The sequence below is a fragment of the Onychostoma macrolepis genome, chromosome 09 (assembly GCF_012432095.1).
Source record: "Onychostoma macrolepis isolate SWU-2019 chromosome 09, ASM1243209v1, whole genome shotgun sequence".
Classification (NCBI taxonomy): domain Eukaryota; kingdom Metazoa; phylum Chordata; class Actinopteri; order Cypriniformes; family Cyprinidae; genus Onychostoma; species Onychostoma macrolepis.
Window position 1 is genome coordinate 27,121,542 of NC_081163.1, and position 24,126 is coordinate 27,145,667.

The following is a 24,126-nucleotide window of genomic DNA, read 5'->3' on the forward strand; positions in this document are numbered from 1 at the left end:
TTCGCGTGCTATCAGAAATTTCCTATTTCCCACTTACGACGAGCTTGTCGTATTCAAGTGCTTTAATGTCACAGAAAGAATAAAATGTAGCATCCCATTGGTTGACAATCATATAAACATTCACCGCGCTGTACTGTACATACAGTTTGCTGACAACTCTGGAATTTCTGTCAAATACATGCTTATTTCACTGCTTATAAAACATACAATATGCTTCGATTCATATCTAGCCTATAAATACACTACTTTAGCGACAAGACAAAGGGATGTAGTTGTTGTGAGAACAGCTTTGACTGCAGCAATGGTTGTGCCCTCCACCATGTTTAAAGTTTATGACCCGCCAAAGTTTATAAACTCTGGTATCAAAATTATTTCCGAATTTCCCAGTAGTAAATACGACTTGAGAGGCCGTTCACGTCCAATTTCCGATAGCATGTGAAGGCAGCATAAGACACAAGAAAAACAAGAAACATTAAACAAAGACAACACAGAAAAAGCTGCCAGTGTAGAGCCCTGACACATTTCCTTGTGTGTCGTACACGCTATTGTGCAACTTCACTCAATTACAGACACCAAACGGCTTTATAACACTAACAACACTTTTCACCCACAAACAAATATTTGTGGGTTTTTGTTTATGGTCCTCACTCCTCTTGCTCTCCCCTCCCTTCTGCTCATCCAGTCAACGATCAACGGTCCACAGATTGTTCAGCCTTTTTCAAATCTGAGGTGCAACCCCTCAAAGCAAACTTGTTTTCTAATGTGAGTCAGCAACAGCTGCTTTACATTTAGCAGACTGAAGCGAGAGACATGAGAGTAGTTCAGGAGAAGTGGTTTTTAACAACTTTGGACAACATCCATCTTCTACTTTGGAGAATAAATTTTTTTTACTTATTCTTCGGTCTGTTTTTGATTTATCTCAAATGCAGCAGCATAACAGGTACGTTGCATTTCTTTCTTTATTTACTATATGCTAACTTAACTATGTATGATTTGAGTTTAAGATTTTGGGGTTTAGTGATTTTAGAGTTACTGAGTGATAACCTAATATCATCTTTTCAGTAAATTAAGATTAAATCAAATTAATTTGGGTCATTTCTGTTGTCATGCTAAAAATTTAACAAAGCACTAATCAACATTGATTCAGTTTTGATTCGTGAGCACAGCTCACTTATTTTCCAGAAGATATTATGTTTACTCATTTTTCTTTTTTATGTATTTTGCAGGTGTTAAGATTATTGGTCATGATGCATCAGTCAAAAAAGGAGGAAATATCACTTTGTTTTGTCATCTGACTGAGACGGAGGACAATTTAACTCATATTGTCTGGCAGAAACAGACAAGAGAAAACCCTAAATGGGAAACCTTCTTAATCATTGACAAATATGGTAAAACTGAACACAAAAACGATTTACTGGACAAGGTCAAATTTATTGGGAATATTAAAGAGAAGAATGGATCGGTTCAGCTCCTGGGAATGACACTGCTGGATGATGGGATCTATACTTGTATCTTCATATTTCCTAATGGACAAAATCAGATGAACATCAATGTCACTGTACTTGGTAAGACTGTGAATGTTATTCTCTGATTTAAAGCTGCTTTAAAAGACAAACTTGCTTTGTAAATGCTTAAAGGATGCACCCGAAAAGTACCCATGTTGTTCCAACTCTGTGCAACTAAATTTCTTTCGCTGAACACAGAAGACATTGTCTCAAGCATCAAAATTGAACAGCACATAATGGACAGAATTTTCCATTTTAAATGATTCATCATTTCCTCTTGCAGACATGGTGTGTTTAAAACAAAACTTGTAAAAGAGAAATGGTAGTGCTTGTATGCACAATATCAATAACATAACAATTATTATCTATTTTGTTTTCCAACGGTCAATGTATTTGACATAAAAATTTAAAATTTTATTTAAGTATTAAGTATTTCATTTTTATATACTGCAATTTATCAATAATTAACCATAGCATGAAAAAATTATTAGCTATTTGGTAGAATTTCAAAACTCTACTTTTAGTAAAAATCCAAACCAAAGCTGAACTATTTCGTCATGTTCATGTTGTTGACATAAATCATCTATTGTCATTTGTAGTTCCTCCGGTGGGAAATGTTACAGGGAAGACACATGTTTCAGGTCATCTCAACATTATTTTGGCATCGTGTGTCGCTTTCAATGGCTGGCCTGCAGCCAAGGTGTTTTGGAGATTAGGAGCTCTGAATGACTCACTGAGGGCAGAAACCAGCTACTCAGAGCACACAGATGGAAGCGTCACGGCTGTGTCCCACATACTTGGTGCACCATCTAAAAATTTAAACCAGAAGAAGATCCAGTGTGTGGTAAAACACAGCACACTGACAAAGGAGCTAGAGCTTGACTACGTAATAAACGTCCACTGTAAGTAACAAATGCATTTACACTGTATATGTAAACACTGTCAAAATTCATAAACTAGCTTAGTGCAAAAAGAATAACAACGGCTACTGGTAAAGGCTGAGTGACTATTGCCAGATTTACAGTGACTGTGAGTTGTGCTGGGCCTCTATATCTGGAATCTGTTGGTTGGTGGAGCTAGAATGCAAGGTAATTTTCATTCCTTTAGAAGAAGAAAATTCAGCTTTTCCTGGCCCATATAATGGTTATATCCGTCCAGATGTGAAAGCTGATCAGCACATATTCCCTCCTGTAAATGAGGCATCCCTAGATTCAAAACTACATGAACTATGTGTATGGTAAGTCATATATTATTATTATTAAAGTATTATTATTATATTTTGCAACTCTTAGATCCTCCAGAATTGGTGCTGATATCTCCTGATGATCCAACACAGACTCAAGAATATCTTTGTTCAGTGGACTGTAACCCAACACCAACCAGCTACATCTGGATCAAGTAATGAAATCATGGGTTTTTAGTACTTTAATTGCTACACATTTCAGACACATTTAGAGTTGTATGGCAGAGTTGCTTGTTAATTTTTAGGCATAGCTGTTTTGTTGCTGTAAATATTTAATTTATAATATTATAATACATTTTTTTACTCAGTTTGGATGAAGGAAACCGATATGTGTATGTGTAATATCTGGAAATATTGTATTACTCAAGACTTGGGAACATTTGGATTCAGAAAACAAGAAGTGTGGAATCGGACACGTAAAATAAGTAGGATATAAAATATAAAAATTATAAAATATAATATAAAATAAGATGACTAATTAAATATCATCATTATTCATCGTTGTTATGTGTTATGTTATGCTGTTTAACGTTTTCAAGTTTGTGTTTTGCTTTTACTGTTTTACATTATCACTTGCCACAAAACCAGTCATAAGGGTCACATTTTTTGAAATTGAGATTTATACTCAAAATCTGAAACAAAGCTGAATAAATAAGCTTTCCGTTGATGTTCAGTTTGTTATGATAGGACAATATTTGGCCAAGATACAACTAAGGGAGGAAAATTGCCTTTAAAGTTGTCCAAATGAAGTCCTTAGCAATGCATATTACTAATCAAAAATTACGTTTTTGTCACGGCCCTGCTGGTGTGCCCTGGTTGGCCACCAGATGTCACTGTGTGTGTTAGCACATGGCTTGTTGTTTGTTGTTGGTGCCATGTGCTCTCCTGTCTATTGTCTGACCCCGCCCTCCTTGTTATCTCATTATTATTTCAGTTACTTCACCGGTGTCCTCCTCGTTTGGCTCCCCATATAGTCTCCTGGTGTATGCAGTGCTGTGCTGTTACGTTGTTTAATGTTGGATGTTTCATGTCGTGTGTGGGTTTGTTTACTTGTGCTGTGGTTTTCTGCCTGCCTGTTTTTCCCCTTCGGGGTGGTTTTTGTTCATTTTTTGTTGCGCTTTATTATTAAAAGACCCACTTTCTCCTGCACTTGAGTCCTCGCCTCATCTCTTGACCATCCCGTGACAGAATGTAACAGCCAAATGAGGACTCAGCGGAGAATGGGCTCACACCATCCACCAGCCTCTAACGTCAGCAGCCCCCTCTACCAACGCATCCTCCAGTTCCAGGCCCTGAGCTCCCTCCGTCAGCAGGGCACTGACGTGAGGAAGTTTGCCCTGAGGTTCTGTGGTGCAGCAGAGGGTTTGGGGTACAATGATGCGGCCCTAAAGGACCTTTTCAATAGTGCCCTTGAGGAGCCCCTCAAATGGTGGAGGATGAGGGGGCTGGACCACCTGACGTTTGGGGAATTTGTGGAGTTCCTGGCACGTTCCCCAGCTAGGGTGGCTGGAGTGCCTCAGGCAGTGCTCGCCGAAGCTGCAGCGCCTCCAATGGTGGCCGACAAGGCTGCAGAAGCCGCAGTGCCCCCAGTGGCGGCCGACGAAGCTGCAGTGCCCCCAGCGGCAATCAAAGGGGCGTCAGAGGCCTTGTCTGCCGCACCCAGTCCCAGAGCGTCCCGGGCTGATACAGGCGTGCAGGAACCCCCACTGATGTCATTGCGAGTGGCGTGGTCTGCTCGCGGTCCTCCCAAGACAGCGATTCCCGCTCACAAAGCTCCCGAAGTAGCGGCGCCCGCTCACAAAGCTCCCGAGTCGGCAGAGGCCGCTCACGAGGTTCTTGAAGTGGCGGTGGCCGCTCACGAGGTTCCCGAGGCGGCGGTGCCCGCACACGTTCCTCCCGAGGCGGCGGTGCCCGCACACGTTCCTCCCGAGGCGGCGGTGCCCGCACACGTTCCTCCCGAGGCGGCGGTGCCCGCACACGTTCCTCCCGCGGCGGCGGTGTCCGCACACGTTCCTCCCGCCTCGCACACGTTCCTCCCGAGGCGGCGGTGCCCGCTCACGTTCCTCCCGAGGCGGCAGCTCACGAGGTTCTCGAAGTGGCGGTGGCCGCTCACGATCTTCACGAAACAGCGGTGTCTGCACACAAGGCTCCCAAGGTGGCGGTGTCCGCTCACGATCCTCCCGAATTCCCTGAAGCGGCGCCCACTCAAAGCTCCCGAAGCGGCGGCTTCCGCTCACAAGGTTCCTGAGGCGCCGGTGCCCGCGCACGTTCCTCCCGAGGCTGCGGTGCCGGCTCACGACCCTCCCGAAACGGCGGTGTCCGCTCACAGAGCTCCCGAGGCGGCGGTGTCCGCTCACAGAGCTCCCGAGGCGGCGGTGTCCGCTCACAGAGCTCCAGGCGGTGTCCGCTCACAGAGCTCCAGCGGCGGTGTCCGCTCACAGAAACTCCAGGCGGCGGTGTCCGCTCACAGAGCTCCAGGCGGCGGTGTCCGCTCACAAAGCTCCAGGCGGCGGTGTCCGCTCACAGAGCTCCAGGCGGCGGTGTCCGCTCACGAGTTCCAGGCGGCGGTGCCGCTCACGTTCCTCCCAATTCCCAGGCGGCAGTTCCGCTCACGTTCCTCCCGAATTCCCGAGGCGGCAGTTCCGCTCTCAAAGCTCCCGAGGCGGCGGTGCCGCTCACGTTCCTCCCGGCGGCAGTTCCGCTCACAAAGCTCCCGAGGCGGCAGCTTCCGCTCACAAATCGCCCAAGGCGGCGACGTCCGCTCACGATTTTCCCGAAGCGGCGCCGTTCGCTCACAAGGTTCCCGTTCGCAGTTCTCCCGAGGCAGAGGTGTCCGCTCACAAGTCTCCCGAAACGGCAGAGCCTGTCATTGCCCGTTCCCAGGTGGCAGCTCCACACACACCGCTGTGGTGGCCGCGGGTTCTGCCCTGGGTCCCCATCCCGCCGGCGCTGCCTCAGTCCCCAGGTCCCCCTCTGCCGCTACATGGGCCTGGCCCACCATCTCTCCCCCTGATCCGCCTCCGGCCCACCTCTCTCCTAGACATTTTGATTTCAGTTTTAGTGTGTGGAGCGTCTGGAATCCGCTCCTTAAAGGGGGGGTTGTGTCACGGCCCTGCTGGTGTGCCCTGGTTGGCCACCAGATGTCACTGTGTGTGTTAGCACATGGCTTGTTGTTGGTGCCATGTGCTCTCCTGTCTATTGTCTGACCCCGCCTTCCTTGTTATCTCATTATTATTTCAGTTACTTCACCGGTGTCCTCCTCGTTTGGCTCCCCATATAGTCTCCTGGTGTATGCAGTCCTGTGCTGTTACGTTGTTTAATGTCGGATGTTTCATGTCGTGTGTGGGTTTGTTTACTTGTGCTGTGGTTTTCTGCCTGCCTGCCTGTTTTTCCCCTTCGGGGTGGTTTTTGTTCATTTTTTTGTTGCTCTTTATTATTAAAAGACCCACTTTCTCCTGCACTTGAGTCCTCGCCTCATCTCTTGACCATCCCGTGACAGTTTTGATAAATTTACGGTAGGAAATGTACAAAATATCTTCATGTAACATGATCTTTACTTAATATCCTAATGATTTTTGGCATAAAAGAAAAATCAATTTTGACCTACAATGTATTGTTGGCTATTGCTACAAATAAACCCGTGCAACTTATGACTGGTTTTGTACTCCAGGGTCACATATGTCCATGCATCACATGTCGGATTCACTAGTCTCTCTAATGTGTCTTTATTAACAGAGTGAATGGAAGTACTCCTCGTTCTGACAGCAACAAGCTTTTCGTCCCAAAATCGTCCTCTGATTTTAATGGTGTATACATCTGTACAGCATCAAACCAGTATGGAAGTGCTTCAGGTGTCCTCTATGTGAATAACACTGGTGAGTCGCTTAATCTTTATATTTTAGAATGATTTTCAATAGTTTTTTTATGCAGAGTTTATAGTGGTAAATGTTTGTAAAAGAGGTGTTTCTTAAGCTGCTTCTTTTTTTGCAGCTATGTCTTGTTTTTAAAACATTGCATAGTTGGCATCAGCAACAACACAACAAAAAATGTATTTCAGGTTTTGATGCATTACAGAAAATCTGTACAATCCTATAGATGGGAAACCGTCATTAAGTAAATGTAAAATGTGAGGATTAAGGCCTGCTCAGACAGAGAATAATAGCTATAAAAATAACTTTAAGGATAATGATATTAGCATCCACTCCAACACGCAATAACTTTCTGTTTATTATAAGTGTGTGCTACAGTTATTTCATCTGCTGCTTTAAATACTCAAGCTTTTTAAAGTCAAGTGGATTCGGATTGAATGTTTTCATCGTTTATCAGCTGGAAAAAATCATTCTGATTCCAATGATATTGCTCCTCTGTGTCATTATTACAGTTGTGATGTGATCTTCACTATTTTCATAGAATTAGAATGATTTTTAAAATGAATTGAACTGGCCTTTATTCTTGTTATCATGGAAGATGTAAGCCGACTGCTCTCCACTCTTGTTCTATGTTTTGTAGGATCCACTGATGACTGTTGGCTTCTTCTTGGTTTGGTCTTCAGCTGTGCCGTGCTGTGGATTTCTCTGGCCTACATATTGAGTAGTGGTGGAAAAAACGCCTCATGTTCCACACTCGAGTAAAAGTACAGTAAAAGTAAACACTTTAAATTAGGCATCATCGTATGTAAACTCATGCTAAATGTCAGTCGCAGCCAGACTGCGGTGCCGAGCAGTGCTGGGGAAGTTTACTTTTATATTTATCCATTTAGCAAAGTTTTTATCCCAAAAATATTCTTAGTACACAGTGCCAGGTGTATTAGATAACTATATTAAGAAACCAGCTAGAGAAGAGCAGAGAAGAATGTATTTTTTTGTGAGAGTGAGTAAGTGTCTTCAGCTGCTTCTTGAAGGATGTGATGGTCTTAGCAGTTCAGGTTCTCTTTGGCTGATTGAAGACCAGACATGCTGCCACATTCTGGATCATCTGCAGAGGTTTAGTCACCCTGGTTGGAAGACCTAGACTTGAAATTGCAAAATTACAAGTTGTGCTGCATATTTGTGACCCTAGACCACAAAACCAGTCTTAAGTCGCACAGGTATATTTGTAGCAATAGCCAACAATACATTGTATGGGTCAAAATTATCCATTTTTCTTTTATGCCAAAAATCATTAGGACATTAAGTAAAGATCATGTTCCATGAAGATATTTTGTAAATTTCCTTCTGTAAATATACCAAAACTTAATTTTTAATTAGTAATATGCATTGCTAAGAACTTCATTTGGACAACTTTAAAGGCGATTTTCTCAATATTAAATTTTTTTTTGCACCCTCAGATTCCAGATTTCCAAATAGTTGTATCTCGGCCAAATATTGTCCGATCCTAACAAACCATACAGCAATGGAAAGATTATTTATTCAGCTTCAAAACCTTGACCCTTATGACTGGTGTTGTTGTCCAGGGTCACATTTGTGCTGCAAATGTGAACCTGCACGATCGGGATGTTGTGACGTGGGTAGGAAAGCAGAAGCTAATCATCAAACACTATGCTTAGGTTCTCAGCTGTCCTGGTTGGTGTTGTTATGGTCACAACTGACAGCGATTACCAGAATCTCTTTTTTTTTTTTTTTTTGCATGGTTGGACTTGTAGATGAGCTGTAGAAATATAATTGACTGGAGTTTCAGAATAATTTGCAAGCTGAATATCTATAACCAGTTTAGAATGTTACCAATGAATGGGACGCTACATCTTATTCAAAACCTGTTGGATATTAAGTATCTTGGCTTTAATTAGATTTCCCCAAGAAACAGGCAAGAATGAACTCATGAATGGACCGTCCACCATGATTTCTGTACTGTTTGACAACAAAGCATCCTGGAGTCTGCATAAATGACTTATTGAGCTTCTATTGGTGGAAAGTTCTGTTGTGCTTTATTAAAACACCATGTCTACACAACAAACAAGCATCCAAAACTAGATCAGTTTGATTCATAACAGCGATCCACATTTCTATAATTGCTGATTTATTGAGCAATCGCTTTTCTATAATTGCTGTACACAAGCCTGCTGGAGATATAAGCGATGCACATACACAGGTGCTCTGTGGATACGGCTGTAATTTCTTACATTTTAATTTAAAAACCTGGAAAATACAATCAATTTCAGCACTAGATTGTCAGTTCAAATAGCAATAACTGGAGGGGCTCATTTGAGCGTAATGTTTATTGATTACGGTGATGTTCATGAATCGAAGTCAAGAGTAAATTATGTTTTCTGATTATTTGTTTGGACCATTTGTTATTTGTTTGGTATGTAAAACACCTATCACTGCACATTTTGAACTATATAAATAATCCTGCCCTGTCTTGGTGCAAAAGTACAAAAATGGTTTGATTGATGACCTCCAAAAGAATGACTGACTGTTGTGCTCTGAACTATTTTATTTTCCAGTGTTGTTGAGATCTGACGCTACATTTGCATTGTCTGCTTAAGTCATATCTGTCAACATTTGGGTACCACAATTTAACTACCAAATGTAAATATAGCCTAAGATGAAGAGGAAAAAAAAACTGTAACCTCCCTTTTTTCATTGCATCACACACACACAAACAAAAACAAATCTCTGCTCTACTGTAGATATGCTTATTGAATATACACCAAAGGTTTGGGATAGCTATCATTTCATTTATTTATTTTAAGTAAATTGCTACTTTTATTCACCAAGGATGCATTAAATTCATGTCTAACCTAATTCTGTGTTATATGTGTTCAACTGTCCTGCTGCTGTATCGCAGTGAATTCCATTGTAATGTGAGCAGGGATGCCTGTAAACTTTAAGTGTCTTATGGACTTTTCCACAGATGTATGTACAATAATTGTTCATGATTAATAGAACATGAAAAACATTGTCTAAACCCTTTCCAATTTGGATTTTACAAAATCCTGAATGTAAAAGTAGCCTGAAATTGGTTTACTCCCAAACCCAAAGCATAACAAGTCCTGGAAAAAGTATGTATTTTAGTGAGATGATGCCAAAATGGAAAATAGGTGCTTGGATGTGTGGTAGAAATTCCCCTACAGACCCAAATTAAGTTAAACCGCTTTTATATGATTGGTTCTTCATATTCATTTCATATGCATCCATTATTGCAACACACTTACTAACTCAAGTGTTGGGGACATTTAGTACACAAAAGCATACAAATGTTAGTCATGATTAATCGCTACACTAGGCTAGGTTGGAACTGCAGCCATTTTGGATTCTGCTGTCTTTGTATTTATCTGTGGGCTCTAAGAGTCAGATTTGCATCCCTCAGCCGTCCTTTTCCTCAGCTCTACCCTGGTTTTTCCTCATCCTTCCTCAATGATTGTTGTTCACTTTATAGTGCGAGGCGCCAACAGGGAGGGGAATGTAATACACAGGTTTACACAAGTTTTTCTTGTTACTCACCGTTCGTTTTTCATGTTTTTTTATGTTGCTGCCATATTTTAAACTGCTTTAAATTACTTTTTTTCCACATCAATCAACACTCCATTCACCATATTGACAAATAAAAAACAGAATTGTCACAACTTTGTAAATTTATTAAAAATAAAAAAACTGAAATGAGTGCATTGCATAAGTATCCATACCCTTAACTAAATATTTAGCTGAAGCACCTTTTTTTTTCAGCCTCAAGCCTTTTTTGTTTGATGTGACAAGCTTTTATCATCATCATATGGCAATTATCTGCCATATGATTACTCTGTCAGGTTTGATGGGGGCAGATGCACATTTTCAGGTTTCTCCAGAAATATTTGACTGGGTTCAAGCTCAGGCTGTGGCTGGGTCACTCAAGGACATTCACAGAGTTGTCTATAAGCCACTCTTGCTGTGTGCTTAGGGTCATTGTCCTGTTGAAAGGTAAACCTTCTGCCCAGTCTGAGGTTCTGAATGCTCTGGATATATTTTGATCTCAATATTTTGGTACACTGAGCTTTCCTTCTACTCTGATGAGTCCCTCAGTCCCTGCTGCTGAAAAACAGCCCCACAGCATGAGGCTGCTACCAGCACACTTTACTTTTGGGATGAGCTGTGCCTGGTTTCCTTCAAACATGATGCTTGGAATTGAGGTTCATCCGACCAGAGAATCTTGTTTCTCACAGCCTGAGGGTCCTTTAGGTGCTTTTTTTGCAAATTCCAAGTGTGTTTTCATATGATGAGCTCCCTCTGCTGGCCTCTCTTCCAGCAACACTCCCATCAGCCACTGTAAATGTTACACACTCCTAACTAATTTTTTTTCTGACTTCTGTAAACTCTGTAAAAAATAATAATAAATACAGGATGTGAAATTTGTAATCACCACCATGCTGTCCTTTACAAGTTGTTCTTTATCAATTACAGTGTGCATAAAAGCAGCATCCTGCATGGTCAGTTTGTGTTTTTACCATAGGTTTTTACGGATATTACCAATTTTAAGTTCTTCAATTTTTTGTTTTAAATTAATTTTATTAATTAACAAAAGTGCTTAAATCAAGATAACATGAGATCCATTCAGCTTCAATTCTGTGAGTTTATTATGTCATTAATACATTATTAATGTGCTTAGTAAATTTGTTTTACAATGTTAGGACATCATTTCAAGGAAAGTCTTCATTATTTTCTACATGTGTTTGATTTTTCAGATTAAAAAAAACAGGTTTATATCATTAATGTAAACAAAGGGAATTTATTTATTCATTGTTTATATTGGCCATTGGCCACTTGCTGTAAACATTTGCGTTTAAAAAGTGTGTTTTTAATATCTCTAGGCAAAGGTAGCCTGTACTCAGAAAGTTATTCAATGGGAAAAGGTCTCACCAGAAAAGCTTTTAGAATTTTTGTCAAATTTTGAATTTTATTTATTTATTTAAGTGCTGTAAGAGTTTGGTTAATGCTTGTCATTGTACTTAATCTGTCCTGGGACCTGTTTTATAAAAAAGGTTACCAAATAAACCAGGTTTATTTCAGTTAATCTGACTTATTTTGAACCAAATCAACTGACAATAAATCAGACTAACTGAAATAAACCTGGCTTATTTGGTAAACTTGTTTTATGAAACAGGCTCCTGATGTCCTGGAACGATATGCTATTTATTTACAATTTTACAATACAATTTATAAAAGATATACTTGATTCGAATACATGGAAAGTCTAAAAGACGGCTGTAATGAACAGAAAGAAACTTGTTAATGTTTAATAAAAAAAATAAACCCCGTCATGTGCAACGGCTTCTGCTGTGACTTTTATTATGAAATGCGTTTCTGCGCGTTTATTCGGTTGCTGTGTTGTTCACGTGAGTTGTTGTATAGATATCAATATGGTATTTTGACCATAACGTCAGTTCCATACAGGTGTTAGCTGGTTAAACGCCTAATAATTAATAAAATAAATTTGATCTATTACTGTTACTATGGACGAATCTAACCGAGCTTCTTCTTATCTGGACGAGCCACCAAACAGTCGGCTGTTTCTCGTGACCAGTAAATCCATCACAGAGGAGATTATAAGGGAACATTTCACAGCTTTTGGGGAGATTCAGGACATATGGGTGGTGAAAGACAAGCAGACGAAAGAGTCGAAAGGAGTGTCGTTTGTCAAATTCGCCAAATCCTCGCAAGCCTGTACTGCGATGGAGGAGATGCATGGCAGATGCCTGACTGAAGGAACCAAGCCTATAAAGGTAAAGTAACGTTATTTTAATGCAACGCCTGGCTCATCTTTAATCACAGCATTAGTTCTCAGCTCAGTGCTGGAGGTAACTGAAGCCTTTCTTGCTTGTCTAGGTCTTCATTGCTCAGTCCAGATCTTCTGGCAGTCACAGAGATGTGGAGGACGAGGAGCTCACCAGAATATTTGTCATGATCCCCAAATCCTTCACTGAGGAAGATTTAAAAGAGATATTTAAGGTATTTTCTGATGGAAAAGCATGCGAATATGTAAACGTATAATGTTCCCCTAAAGTTAAAAGGAAATACATTTTGTATAAAGGGGACGAAATGTATTTCTTGGACCAATATATGATGTTTTTCCCCACAATAATATAATGGCTGATATGTGTAAATACAGTTTGGAGGTATTTGAGGCATTTTCCGGTGGACAGTTTGAAAGCATGTCTTAAAAGGCCAAAGAATAAAAACTCGACAAACTTTACTCCAAAATTGAAAGGAAACAAATCAAGAAAATGTAAATGTGCAATAATAACTGTAATATAATATAATGTAATATAAACAAAATAGCTCATTTAGAAGAAAATTTTTTTAATTTTGAGGTAGTGGAGCTCACAGAACTTTCCCAAAATCCTTCACTAAGGAAGATTTTATTTATTTATTTTTAACTTGTAGATATTTTCTGAGAGACAGCTTGAAAACATTTTTTCAGCATATTTCACCCCAAAATCAAAAGGATAGCTAAAGAAGTAATTTTTTAGCACCGATTTTGCATGCATTAACAGTAATAGGTCTATAATGTAATAGAATCAGTAATTGGAGAGACAATTTGATTATGTCATGAAATAAGGCACGGTCCTAAAAACAGGTTAAGTCAGTGTTTCCCAATTCCAGTCCTATTGCTTCCCCCCCCCCACTCCCCTCCCCCGTATGTATCTCTTATCACGTACGTTTGTTCTACTTGAACGTAAGTGTGACCATGATGTTTTTTGACAGGTTCTCTCTCTTTGCTGTCTTTTCCACAGGCATATGGAGATATAGAGTATGCTATTATTATAAGGAATAAGACCACAGGTGAAAGTAAAGGTCTGGGTTACGTCAGATTCCACAAACCTTCGCAAGCCGCCAAAGCCATAGAAAACTGTGACAAAAGTGTGTCATTTTCCTTACTTTATTATTGTTGTTGTGGTTTTCATGTGTATTTATTAGTATTAGTATTAAGTATGAAGTTGTCTGTCTCTGCAGCTTTTAGAGCTATTTTAGCTGAGCCCAGAACCAAAAATGCATCAGCAGACAATGACTATTTCAGCAACCCCAGATCGGAGCACTCTGGTAATGATCCAGGCTCTAACTCGTACACTTTTGGTAAGTGTCAAGCCACTTCAAGTTTGGTTTGCATCCATGCTTTTGTTTGAAAATGACAGTGCAGTTTTTGGATGCCTGAGGGTTTAGCTTGTCCATGGTGTGGTTTCCTGCAGCACACGAGTCCAGCAGCTACGCCACGGGGGACACATGGAGCTCTGACACTATCACCCGGTGCCTGCTGGTGTCGTCACGGGTTGCGGTCACACAGGAGCAGATCTGCGGTCTGTTTGACCTTATCCCGGGGATGGACTTCTGTGAGATGCAGAGAGATCAATACGGCTTCAGCAAAGGTTAAACACCTCTATGCACAACCTTACTAAACTGTTTTAAAGGGTTGTTTTTCCCAAAATTACAATTTTATCATTGTTTATTCACCATAAAAATATCATGCGACATGTGAGTTATACACTACCGTTGAAAAATTTGGGCTCAGTTTTGTTTAAAATAAATGAATATTCATACTCGGTGGGGATGCATTATATTGATAAACGGTAAAGACGTTTGCAATCTTTCAAAATATTACTGGCACAAATAAATGCTTTTTTGCACTTTCTAATCTAAGCAACCCTCTATAGCAGGGGTGTCAAACTCAGTTCCTGGAGGGCCGCAGCCCTGCAGAGTTTAGTTCCAACCCTACTCCAACACATAAACCATTACATAGAATTTAGGATGGATAGTATGCACATTGGGACGCAGGGCATGTAGTTTTCAAATAAGCCTGAAGGATCTTGATTAGCTGGATCAGGTGTGTTTAATTAGGGTTGCATCTAAACTCTGCAGGGCTCCGGCCCTCCAGGAACTGAGTTTGACACCCCTGATCTATACTGACCCACTGGCAAAAGAATTCGCATTAGCTAGTAAATCTTTTTATTTTACTCAACAGCCCTTTTTTCATCTACATGCAAATATATATAGTTATATATTATATTTATTTTTCAATCATATATTGTATGATTGGTAATAATATAGCATAATGAAAGAAGCAATTTTTTGTAGACTAGTCATTTTTGACCAGGAACACCTGAAATAAAAATTTTTGGGGTGGTTTTTATATACCCTGTGTGAGCAAAGTCAGTAGTTTTTAGTCATAACATTAACAAGCATTTTAGAGAAAAAGGATATTGTCTTCATGTCAAAATGACTGGAACACAACATGAGGCTAAAGAACGTATTTTACGTCTTGTTTTACTCCATTTTTCATACTTTCCCCTACTTGCTGCAGCAGGATGCTTTGTTTTCGGCAGGACAGTCACGTCACTGCATACCCTCTATAGAGAAACTCAATCCACGCCCTGATTAATGAACATTCTTTGCTGTCAAGCGCTCATTCAGAGTCTTCCTTCGTAAAAAAAAAAATGCGGTCAGAGGACATAACACGCAGTAAAAATACACCTTGTTTTTCCTTGGCCTCTAACTCAATCACTGGCAGCTGAAATCTAACCATTTATCAGTCAGTGGCTAATGACAGACATTTTGTCACCTGGTGTAACATTTGATCACACATGTGAGTGATTTACTCCCAAAGTAGTGGGTTTAAAAATACTCCTGAAAAAATGTATAAGCATATTAGAATGATTTACGAAGGATCATGTGACACTGAATTCTGGAGTAATGATGCTGAAAATTCAGCTTTGCATCAAGGCAATAAATTCTATTTTAAAATATATTAACTAGAAGTCAGTTATTTTAAATTGTAATAATATTTCACAATATTACTGTTTTTTTTTTACTGTATTTTTTTATCAAATAAATGCAGCCTTGGTGAGCATAAGAGAATTCTTTCAAAATCATTAAAAAATCTTACTGACCCCAAACTGATGTTTATATTATATATATATATATATATATTAGAAGCTAAGTTTGTACCTCAAACAAAGCCATCATATGACTTCAGAATGACTTCAGACAGATGAAAGGGAGTCTTTTTAATGGCATGATCAAAAGCAGTAAATGAGTAAACTTTTAAAATGTTTGCTCAATGGTCTCCTTCAGTTGACAGTATGTGTGTGCTCTACAGGTCAGGTGGTGGTGCGGTATAATAACCTGGGCTCTGCGGTTTATGCTAAAGAGAAGCTGAATGGGTTTGAGTATCCACCTGGTAACCGTCTCTCGGTATCTTACATAGACGATGGGGAGGACAGGACGAGGTAGAGTCTGCTTTACATTCAACTCATTCTGTCTCAAAATTATGTTTGTACTTCTGGAGATGGGAAAGTACATGCTGCTTCATTAAAAAAGAATTTAGCATTCACTTGTTCTAATTATCTTGATGAATTCATCATTCCTTAACCTGCCTCTTCTGTTGCATAAGGGGTTGTGGGGAATATAGCCAAAAACTTTGAAAATCCGGAGGAAATAGTACACCTTCTGAGCACCTTTAGGTTGATGTTTTTAACATACTTTCATTTGGATTGAAGTATTATTTTGTTACGGACTGTTATAGCTCAGAAGTATTAAATACTTCAGATTTTGTGTGTTGTGTTGTCTGTGTTCAGTCCTGTGGGAAAGATGGCGATGCAGCTTGTGGCCGCTCAGATGATGTCTATGGTGTGGAACGGCCCTTCTGGTGCACAGCTAATGAAGACTAGCGCGGTGGGTAATGTTCATTCAATGAGAAATTTCTCAAGATTTCTTAGTCAATTCTGCCATGTCTCTAAATTAGTAATTTGTTCAGAAATTCTACTTTTGTTTTCCATGGAAGACAGAAAGTCATACAGTTTTTGAACAAAGAAGAATTTTCATTGTTGGGTCAACTACATCTGTTTTCAACACTGATAATGAGAAATGTTTCTTGAGCAGCAGATCAGCATATTAGAATTAATTCTGGAGGATCATGTGACACTGAAGACTGGAGTAATGATGCTGAAAACTCAGCTTTGAAATTTTTTATAAACAAATCCAAAAAAATCTTACTAACTCCAAACTTTTGAATGGTGGTGTACAGTTTGCTGCTTATTGCTAAAACATCCTTTTCATTATACAAAGTGATAGTTTCCCCCAAAATGTTGGCATAATTTACTTGTCCTCATCTGTCCATTTTTTCTTCTTCTATGGTATACATTTTTAACATATTTTAGCTATTAATATGGTTATTTTTGTGGGGGGGTTTTGTCCAATAAAATGTTTTAAAATAAGAATGTCCATCAACATAATACCCTGGGACAGTGATGACACCTTTTCCTGCAACATGATAATGTAGTGATACATTAAACAACATTGTTGCTTTACACTCCTTTTGGGTTGATTTTGGTTTGTCATGCATCTTTGTTGTTAAAAAGCACAGTGTCATTGATGTACTATGTGCTTGTCTTCCATTTACATTGGCTTGAGAGACATGATGAAAACATGATGTTGTTGAAGATCAGAAGTCATCAAACTGTTAATTGACAAGTGTTTATTGTATCCTGTTCCTGTAGGGCTATACAGCACCTCCTGTACCTCAGAAAGCACGTGTGCAGACAGATGTAGCTCTGCCTCCTCTAAAGAAACTGGTGGCGTCTGACAGCGTGGTGAAGGAGAGGCTGTTTGTCATCTTCAACCCCTCACCTCTGCCTGTGGATGTGCTAGAGGACGTTTTCTGGTGTGTGTGTGTGTGTCTTCATGATTGATTTACACACAGCCTCTGATAGTGTTGTAGTGTATCGTGTCTGAGTGACTGTCTGACTGAACTACTAACATTAACACATTTTATAGACTGGGTGATGAGATTTTTTATATATATATATATATATATATATATAGCACACGTCAATAGGTTTGGAATAATTAAGATTTTTGAATGTTTCTTATGCTCACCAAGGTTGCATTTATTTGAATAAAAATACAGTAAAATTGTAATATTGCAAAATATTACCATTTAACTGTTTTCTATGTTAATATATTTTAGAATATAATTTATTCCTGTCATCAAAGCTGAATTTTCAGCATCATTACTCCAGTCCTCAGTGTCACATGATCCTTCAGAAATCATTCTAATATGCCGATGATTCTTTCTTTCTTAAATCTTACTTGCCTAAATCTATCGAATCTTAATATATCATGGTTTCCACAAAAATATTAAGCAGCAAAAACTGTTATCAACCTTGACATTGATTAGGAATTATTCCTGTGACACTGAAGATTGGAGTAATGATACTGAAAATTCAGCTTAGATCGCAGGAATAAATTACATTTTACAAGATATTTAAATGGAAAACAGTTTTAAATTGTACTAATTTCAGTATGAATCACAATTCTTCCTTGTCTCAAATCTGCAGTATTTTGTTATTTGTTAAAGAGTTGTTATAAACGCTAAGTTTGATTCATTTCTTGAACCAATTGAAAACAATTAATTTGTGTCATTGCTCACAATGTTTTACAAACAGACTTATTTTCTGTAGTATTTAACTGTGTGTGTGTGTGTGTGTGTGTGTGTGTCCATACAGTCGTTTCGGTTCCCTGATGGAGGTTTACTTGGTTCCCGGCCGGAATGTGGGATATATAAAGTATGCAGACCGGAAACCTGCTCATGACGCCATAGCACTGCTGCACGGTAAAGTGATTAACGGCATCAAGATGAAGGTCATGCTGGCAGACCCGCCCAAAGAGGAATCACACAAACGCCAGAGAACTTACTGACCTTTGACCTTACGACAGGCACAGGTAAGTAAGCTCAGTAGGTAAGACAGACAAACTGTTCACATATTTGTAAATCCACCACAACATTGTTATATCTGCTATGAGTACAAGAATAAAGAAAATCCAAAAACAAGGTGAAAGTCATTCCAGAATCTTTTAGATCATTTGTTGTCGAGTGTGAACTTGCTCCAGAATAAGTTGATGACTTGAGGCGTGATGTAGCATTGACAGCTGAAGTGGCCACTCATATACTGTTTGAGAACCAATCCTTCTTAGAAATGTATCGTTTGGACTAATTGCATGAAAGGATTTGTTTGTCTTTCTATACCAGTCAGACAACATAATTTCACATCAGTCAAACAGAAACAGTCATTCAAGCAAAGCATGCAGTGCTTTTAACGTCCTATCTGTCTTCTATCATTCATTTGAGGACATAAAATTATTCTGTGGCATTTGTAATCATTTTTAATTTCACTCGCACTAGAGGCAGAAAATGGAATTACACTTATTCTTTCAGCAGCCTGACATATTTTTTTTGAAACGTTGATTAAAAGAAGTCTCAGCAAGCCTACACTTATTTAATCAGTAATATGATAAAACAGTATTATTGAGAATTATCATAACAATTTAAAGTAACCGTGTTGTGTTTTAATGTTTTAAAATGTAATTTATTCCTGTGATGGCAAAGCTGATTTTCAGCAGCCATTATTCAGTGATCGTTCAGAAACTATTTAGTCATTTTTCCAACAAAATGAAGAGTACAAGATGCTTGTTAGGAGTGTAATTGATGCTTTATTTGTGTATTTTATCATTCATGTGCTGCCACCGAAAATCATGGGATGTTTGTTTATAGCCGTCATCCCATAAACTGGTTAAATAAATGTTGAAGTTTTGTAGTTAGTCTTCATCAAAAGCATAACAAATTTGTACAAAATAATTTTAAATTACATTTACAATTAAAACAATTATGGTCAATATCAATAGGCTTCTTCCATACGTGAATGCCAAATCATGTACTTGTGCACTATTCTGTGACATTTTGTAGTATAAATAGTGCGAGTAGTGTGTTCAAAATTCCAAAAAGAAAAGTGTGCTTTAAATACCCGGAAAATTTAAAAAAAAGAAAAAAATGAAGTTTGGAATGTTGCCTCTCTGCTGTTACAGCTTTAATTACAGAGCAAAGAGGGAGGGGCTATCATACTCCGATTGTTAATGACAAAACCTTAACACGGTTGAGAACATGAGTACATAAGTGCGTAGTGTATAGTGCGTAATTTGGTTCAAACTCATGAAACAATTTTCACCCAAAAATTGCTAGTAAATTTTAGTTATAGAGTAACACATTACATTTTGAAGTAGCAAGACTAAAATAGTATTATATTGTAAAACATACAGAAGATGGCACACCACTGTGGCATATGTCTTTGTTTTCTCCTCTTTAGAACGCTGCTTTTCATATTTATTACTCTAGTACTTCTGCTTCAGAAAATCTGTGGCATTTTATCTTTTTATTGTATATTATTTATATTTATTGTCTTTTTTTTTGTCTGCTCCGCTTCTGTCCCGTTTTTCTTGTAAGGAGATAAAAGATTTCATTGCACCTAGTACATCTGTCAATAAAGAATCAAATAGTAAACCTAGCTATGTTTACCATTTGTTGCAGTGGGGGAGTGTTTGGAAACATTGTCTGATATATTTTTGTAATTCCATTTGGTGCTACTAGTGGTGCAGAAATTACATGCTTCAATTTTAAAGTTGGCATGAACTCAAAATAGAAAACAATGGAAGCCTGTTTCCGCCACCGAATAAAAAAGGTAATTGCAACTCTCTCACAACTGTTTTATTTTTCAATAGCGTAATACAAACAATTCTGACCTTTTTTCTCAGAATCGTCATAAAGTCCAATTTTGAGGGGGAAAAAGACTGACATGTTATCAGAGTTTACATCTCACAATTCTGACTTAATATCTCACAATTGCGTGTTATAAAGTCAGAATCGCAACAAAATATATATATGATATAGTGTCGCAATTCTGAGAAAAAGAATAGTTTATATCTTGCAATTCTGACTTTATTTAATCAGATTTGCGAGTTTATATCTTGCAATTCTGACTTTATTTAATCAGATTTGCGAGTTTAAATCTTGCAATACTGACTTTATAACTCGAAACTGCAAGCTTATCTAAATTTGCAATTGTGAGAGAAAGTCGAAATGACCTTTTTTATTTTTTATTCAGTGGTGGAAACGGGCTTCCATAGAAAACTGAAACTTCTATTTTCCTAATGCATAATAACTAACTGTGAAGGGTTCAGTCTGAATCTATTTTATTATTTATATTTTTGACATCCTAATCTTTTATAAACATCTCATCTTATAAACTCACTTGACGTTTATTCTTCAGTTAAGTTGCATTCAGATGAAAAATATTGGAAAAAAGTCCCATACTTTCTATCGCAAATAGCCGTTTTAAGGTGTGGTCACATTTACTGTTATACAGGGAAATTTAACAGGCAAAATTGAGTCATTTCAATAGGAATCCACTAGGGGTGTAACGATAAATCGATTAATGGATCGATTCTGTGATTTTCCTAATGCATCGCGATTCTCTCTTGAATCGATTCTGAACTTAGTTTTTAAAAGCAGATGCCGCTCTAGGCTAGTTTTTAACTGCACACTCAAATGCTCACGAAGAAAACCGCTTGTGCGTTCAACTGAGTGGTTAAATGTACTTGCACCTCTGCTTTTATGACACAAGATTAATGTAAACACAACCCACTGTGAACACTCTTGTAATTCGCTTCAACCTTTTTGAACTTTATGAATGATTATTTTAAGTTCAAGTGGTGTGTGTGTAAGGAACTGAAAGCAAGCCGTTTCTAAAGCATGCAGTGTCATCTGCTGTTAAAACTAAGCTCAGAATCGATTTCAGAGAGAATTGCGATGCATTAGATGAATCGATTTATCGTTATACCCCTAGAATCCACACAAGGCACATCTGAGTCAAACAATTTAATATCAGATTCAGCACGTTTAGCAATATAAAGCTGCTGAGTTTGTGACCTGTCAGTAAGTGCTGCTTCATGCCACTGTTGACAGTGGACAATGAAACAATTGTTTAAACTTTTTAAAATTTTGTCAAAGTTTCACTAATGTAGCTCCACCATTATTCTGAAACATGATAGAATACTGTAGTTAAGTTGCTCGCAAATTCCTTTTTGTACAAATTTTTGGTTGTGAGACCTAAATGGACCCGTCAATCAAAATAATTTTCAGCAGTTTCTCCAGATTGTGGACTTAAATAACTGTGACTATGCTGTGTTTGTTCTTACAGAGGTTTAGATGACATGACGCATGACCCCGACATGACGGCTATTTATGATGACACGACCTCATAGCGACGGACACTGACTGCCAGACTGCTGTTTCAGTTCTTTAATAACAGAGAAAGTGTTTTTACTTTCTTTTCTTGTTTTCTGTTAGACAACTGCCCGCAATTGAGACACTTGAACACTTAATATTTTCATCTTATATAATTCTGTTGACACATTGTACAGACTTCTTTTGTGTTCCGCATAGTCATACAGGTTTGGAACAACAAAAGGTTGAGTAAATGATGACAGAATTGTTACATGTGAACTATCCCAGTTAACAAAGGTGACAGACAAAGCTTCAGAAGAGTTTGAGCTCATGCATGGCCTCTGTATGTATCTGATGTGTATGGAATTAGCAAATAAAAAGAGTTTGACAAATGAAGCCTGTTTATTTCTTATTGATAGTAAATTACTGGTGCTCTGTCAGCGTTTTAAGTGAGAGGGGATAGTTTAAACATGGAGTGTATTTATGTGTAATATCTTATACAGGTAGGGTTGGGTACCGAACTCGGTACTTTTAAGGGTACGGACCGAATTGCGTCGGTACTACCGAGTATCGATTCTCATTAAATCATTCGGTACCAAATTTCGGTACCTGATAACGCATTTGGGCGCATACGAGAGAGAGAGAGAGACCCTGTGACTTGTCACACCTGCAACTCTTTAAAACACAACACACAGGGCAAACCGAAATGTTCTGAAGTGTGCTTACATTTCTAGGGTCATATGACGCGGAGTCCATTCATATAAACGGAATTTACTCTATAGCGCGGAATGCCACGGAATTCATAATTTTTGGATGAATAAAAGAATGTCTGTCACTTAATTCGAATCGCGATATGAACTAGTGTATGTGAATATTAAAACGCAAAAAAACGGTTTAAATATGAATCCTGCATGTTGCGTTAGCCTCGGTATGTATGAACGGCGGAGACGCGGTTTTGTTTACTACACAAATACTGAAGCACACGTGAACTCGCGGTGATTTTCGGACTCTGCATCTCACAACATGAACTTATAGGCTGTGAGTCACTTCATGAGAATTTTACCGTTTCATTTGAGAAAACCAGCATCATATCATACTGTATACACAGAAACTTCACGGCAACCTGTCAAAATAAAAGTGCGGTGTAACAGAAATATATTACTCTTGTATTACTTTTGTACAGTATAATGTACGTCTTTATACATTCCATTTACTGACAAATTTAAATAAAACAATTAAATGATAAAAATAATTGGTAACACTTTAGAATAGGGAACACTTATTCACTATTAACTATGACTTTTCCCTCAATAAATTCCTAATTGGCTGCTTATTAATAGTCAGTAAGGTAGTTGTTAAGTTTAGTTATTGGGTAGGATTAGGGATGTAGAATAAGGTCATGTAGAATAAGACATTAATATGTGCTTAATTAGTACTAATAAATGGCTAATATTGTAGTAATATGCATGCTAATAAGCAACTAGCTAAGAGTCCCTAAAATAAAGTGTTACCAAATAATTATTACAACCACATTAACCACTTAATTGTAGAAAAAATACAATTATTATTAACTTTTTTAAAGGAATATTCACACAATTTTTCTACCATGTATTAATATTAACAGTAAACCTCTGTTTGTTTGCCAAAAAATAAAAGGGTTTAATTTTCATTTGATTAAAAATAAATGTTTCATGCCTTCATTTGATTATCAGAAAAAATAAAACAAGAATTTCTGGAAGAAATTGTAGGGCCTTATTGTTCAAAATGTTGAAATTGAGAGTTTTGGACTTATTTTTTCACTGAAATAAATGTTTTTGTTATTACACAGAGAGTAAAGTACCGAAAAAAGGTACCGTTGGGTACCGGTACCGAATTTCAGGTACCGATACCGGCACCGTACCGGTTCAAATGTGAACGGTACCCAACCCTATATACAGGTACCTGCTCTTTCCATGCTTTCCTGTAGCTCAAATAGTAGAGCATGGCGCTAGCAACGCCAAGATCATGGGTTCGATTCCCAGGGAAAGCAAGAGCTGATAAAATGTAAAAACTGTAACTTGAATGCAATGTAAGTCGCTTTGGATAAAAGCGTCTGCTAAATGCATAAATGTAAATGCTCTCCTCCTCAGACAGGCTGTGTTTGCCTGGGCTGCCTAATTTAGAGAAGTGGGACCCACTTTCCTCTTCCGGTTCTGAAGTCATCAGGGATGTCAACAACATCATCATCAGAAAGTTGCTCGATGTGCACAGCGCTGGACACGAGGCTGGGTCAAGGAGACCAATGTGGTGTCTGAAGTCACATTAGAGGAGGGCACTTTGGAAAGTGTGTCTAATTTGGACTCAAATTCAGACACAAGG

General features: G+C 38.5%; 2 protein-coding genes across 2 annotated transcripts; both read left to right on the forward strand.

Annotated features, from left to right (window-relative positions):
* Window positions 1-807: 807 nt before the first annotated feature.
* Window positions 808-11,323, forward strand: si:ch211-222f23.6 (uncharacterized protein LOC100141493 homolog). The gene is made up of 6 exons (XM_058785975.1): window positions 808-940; window positions 1,227-1,565; window positions 2,105-2,407; window positions 2,798-2,903; window positions 6,484-6,623; window positions 7,258-11,323. Exons 1-6 carry the CDS (start codon window positions 811-813, stop codon window positions 7,377-7,379), a joined length of 1,140 nt encoding a protein of 379 aa, XP_058641958.1. The 5' UTR covers window positions 808-810; the 3' UTR covers window positions 7,380-11,323.
* A 709-nt stretch (window positions 11,324-12,032) lies between these two features.
* Window positions 12,033-23,702, forward strand: rbm45 (RNA binding motif protein 45). The gene is made up of 10 exons (XM_058788099.1): window positions 12,033-12,442; window positions 12,546-12,668; window positions 13,454-13,580; window positions 13,674-13,793; window positions 13,907-14,083; window positions 15,811-15,940; window positions 16,289-16,385; window positions 17,210-17,373; window positions 18,218-18,434; window positions 21,743-23,702. The coding sequence occupies exons 1-9, from the start codon at window positions 12,173-12,175 to the stop codon at window positions 18,408-18,410; spliced, it is 1,401 nt and encodes a 466-aa protein (XP_058644082.1). The 5' UTR covers window positions 12,033-12,172; the 3' UTR covers window positions 18,411-18,434; window positions 21,743-23,702.
* The last annotated feature ends 424 nt before the right edge of the window (window positions 23,703-24,126 follow it).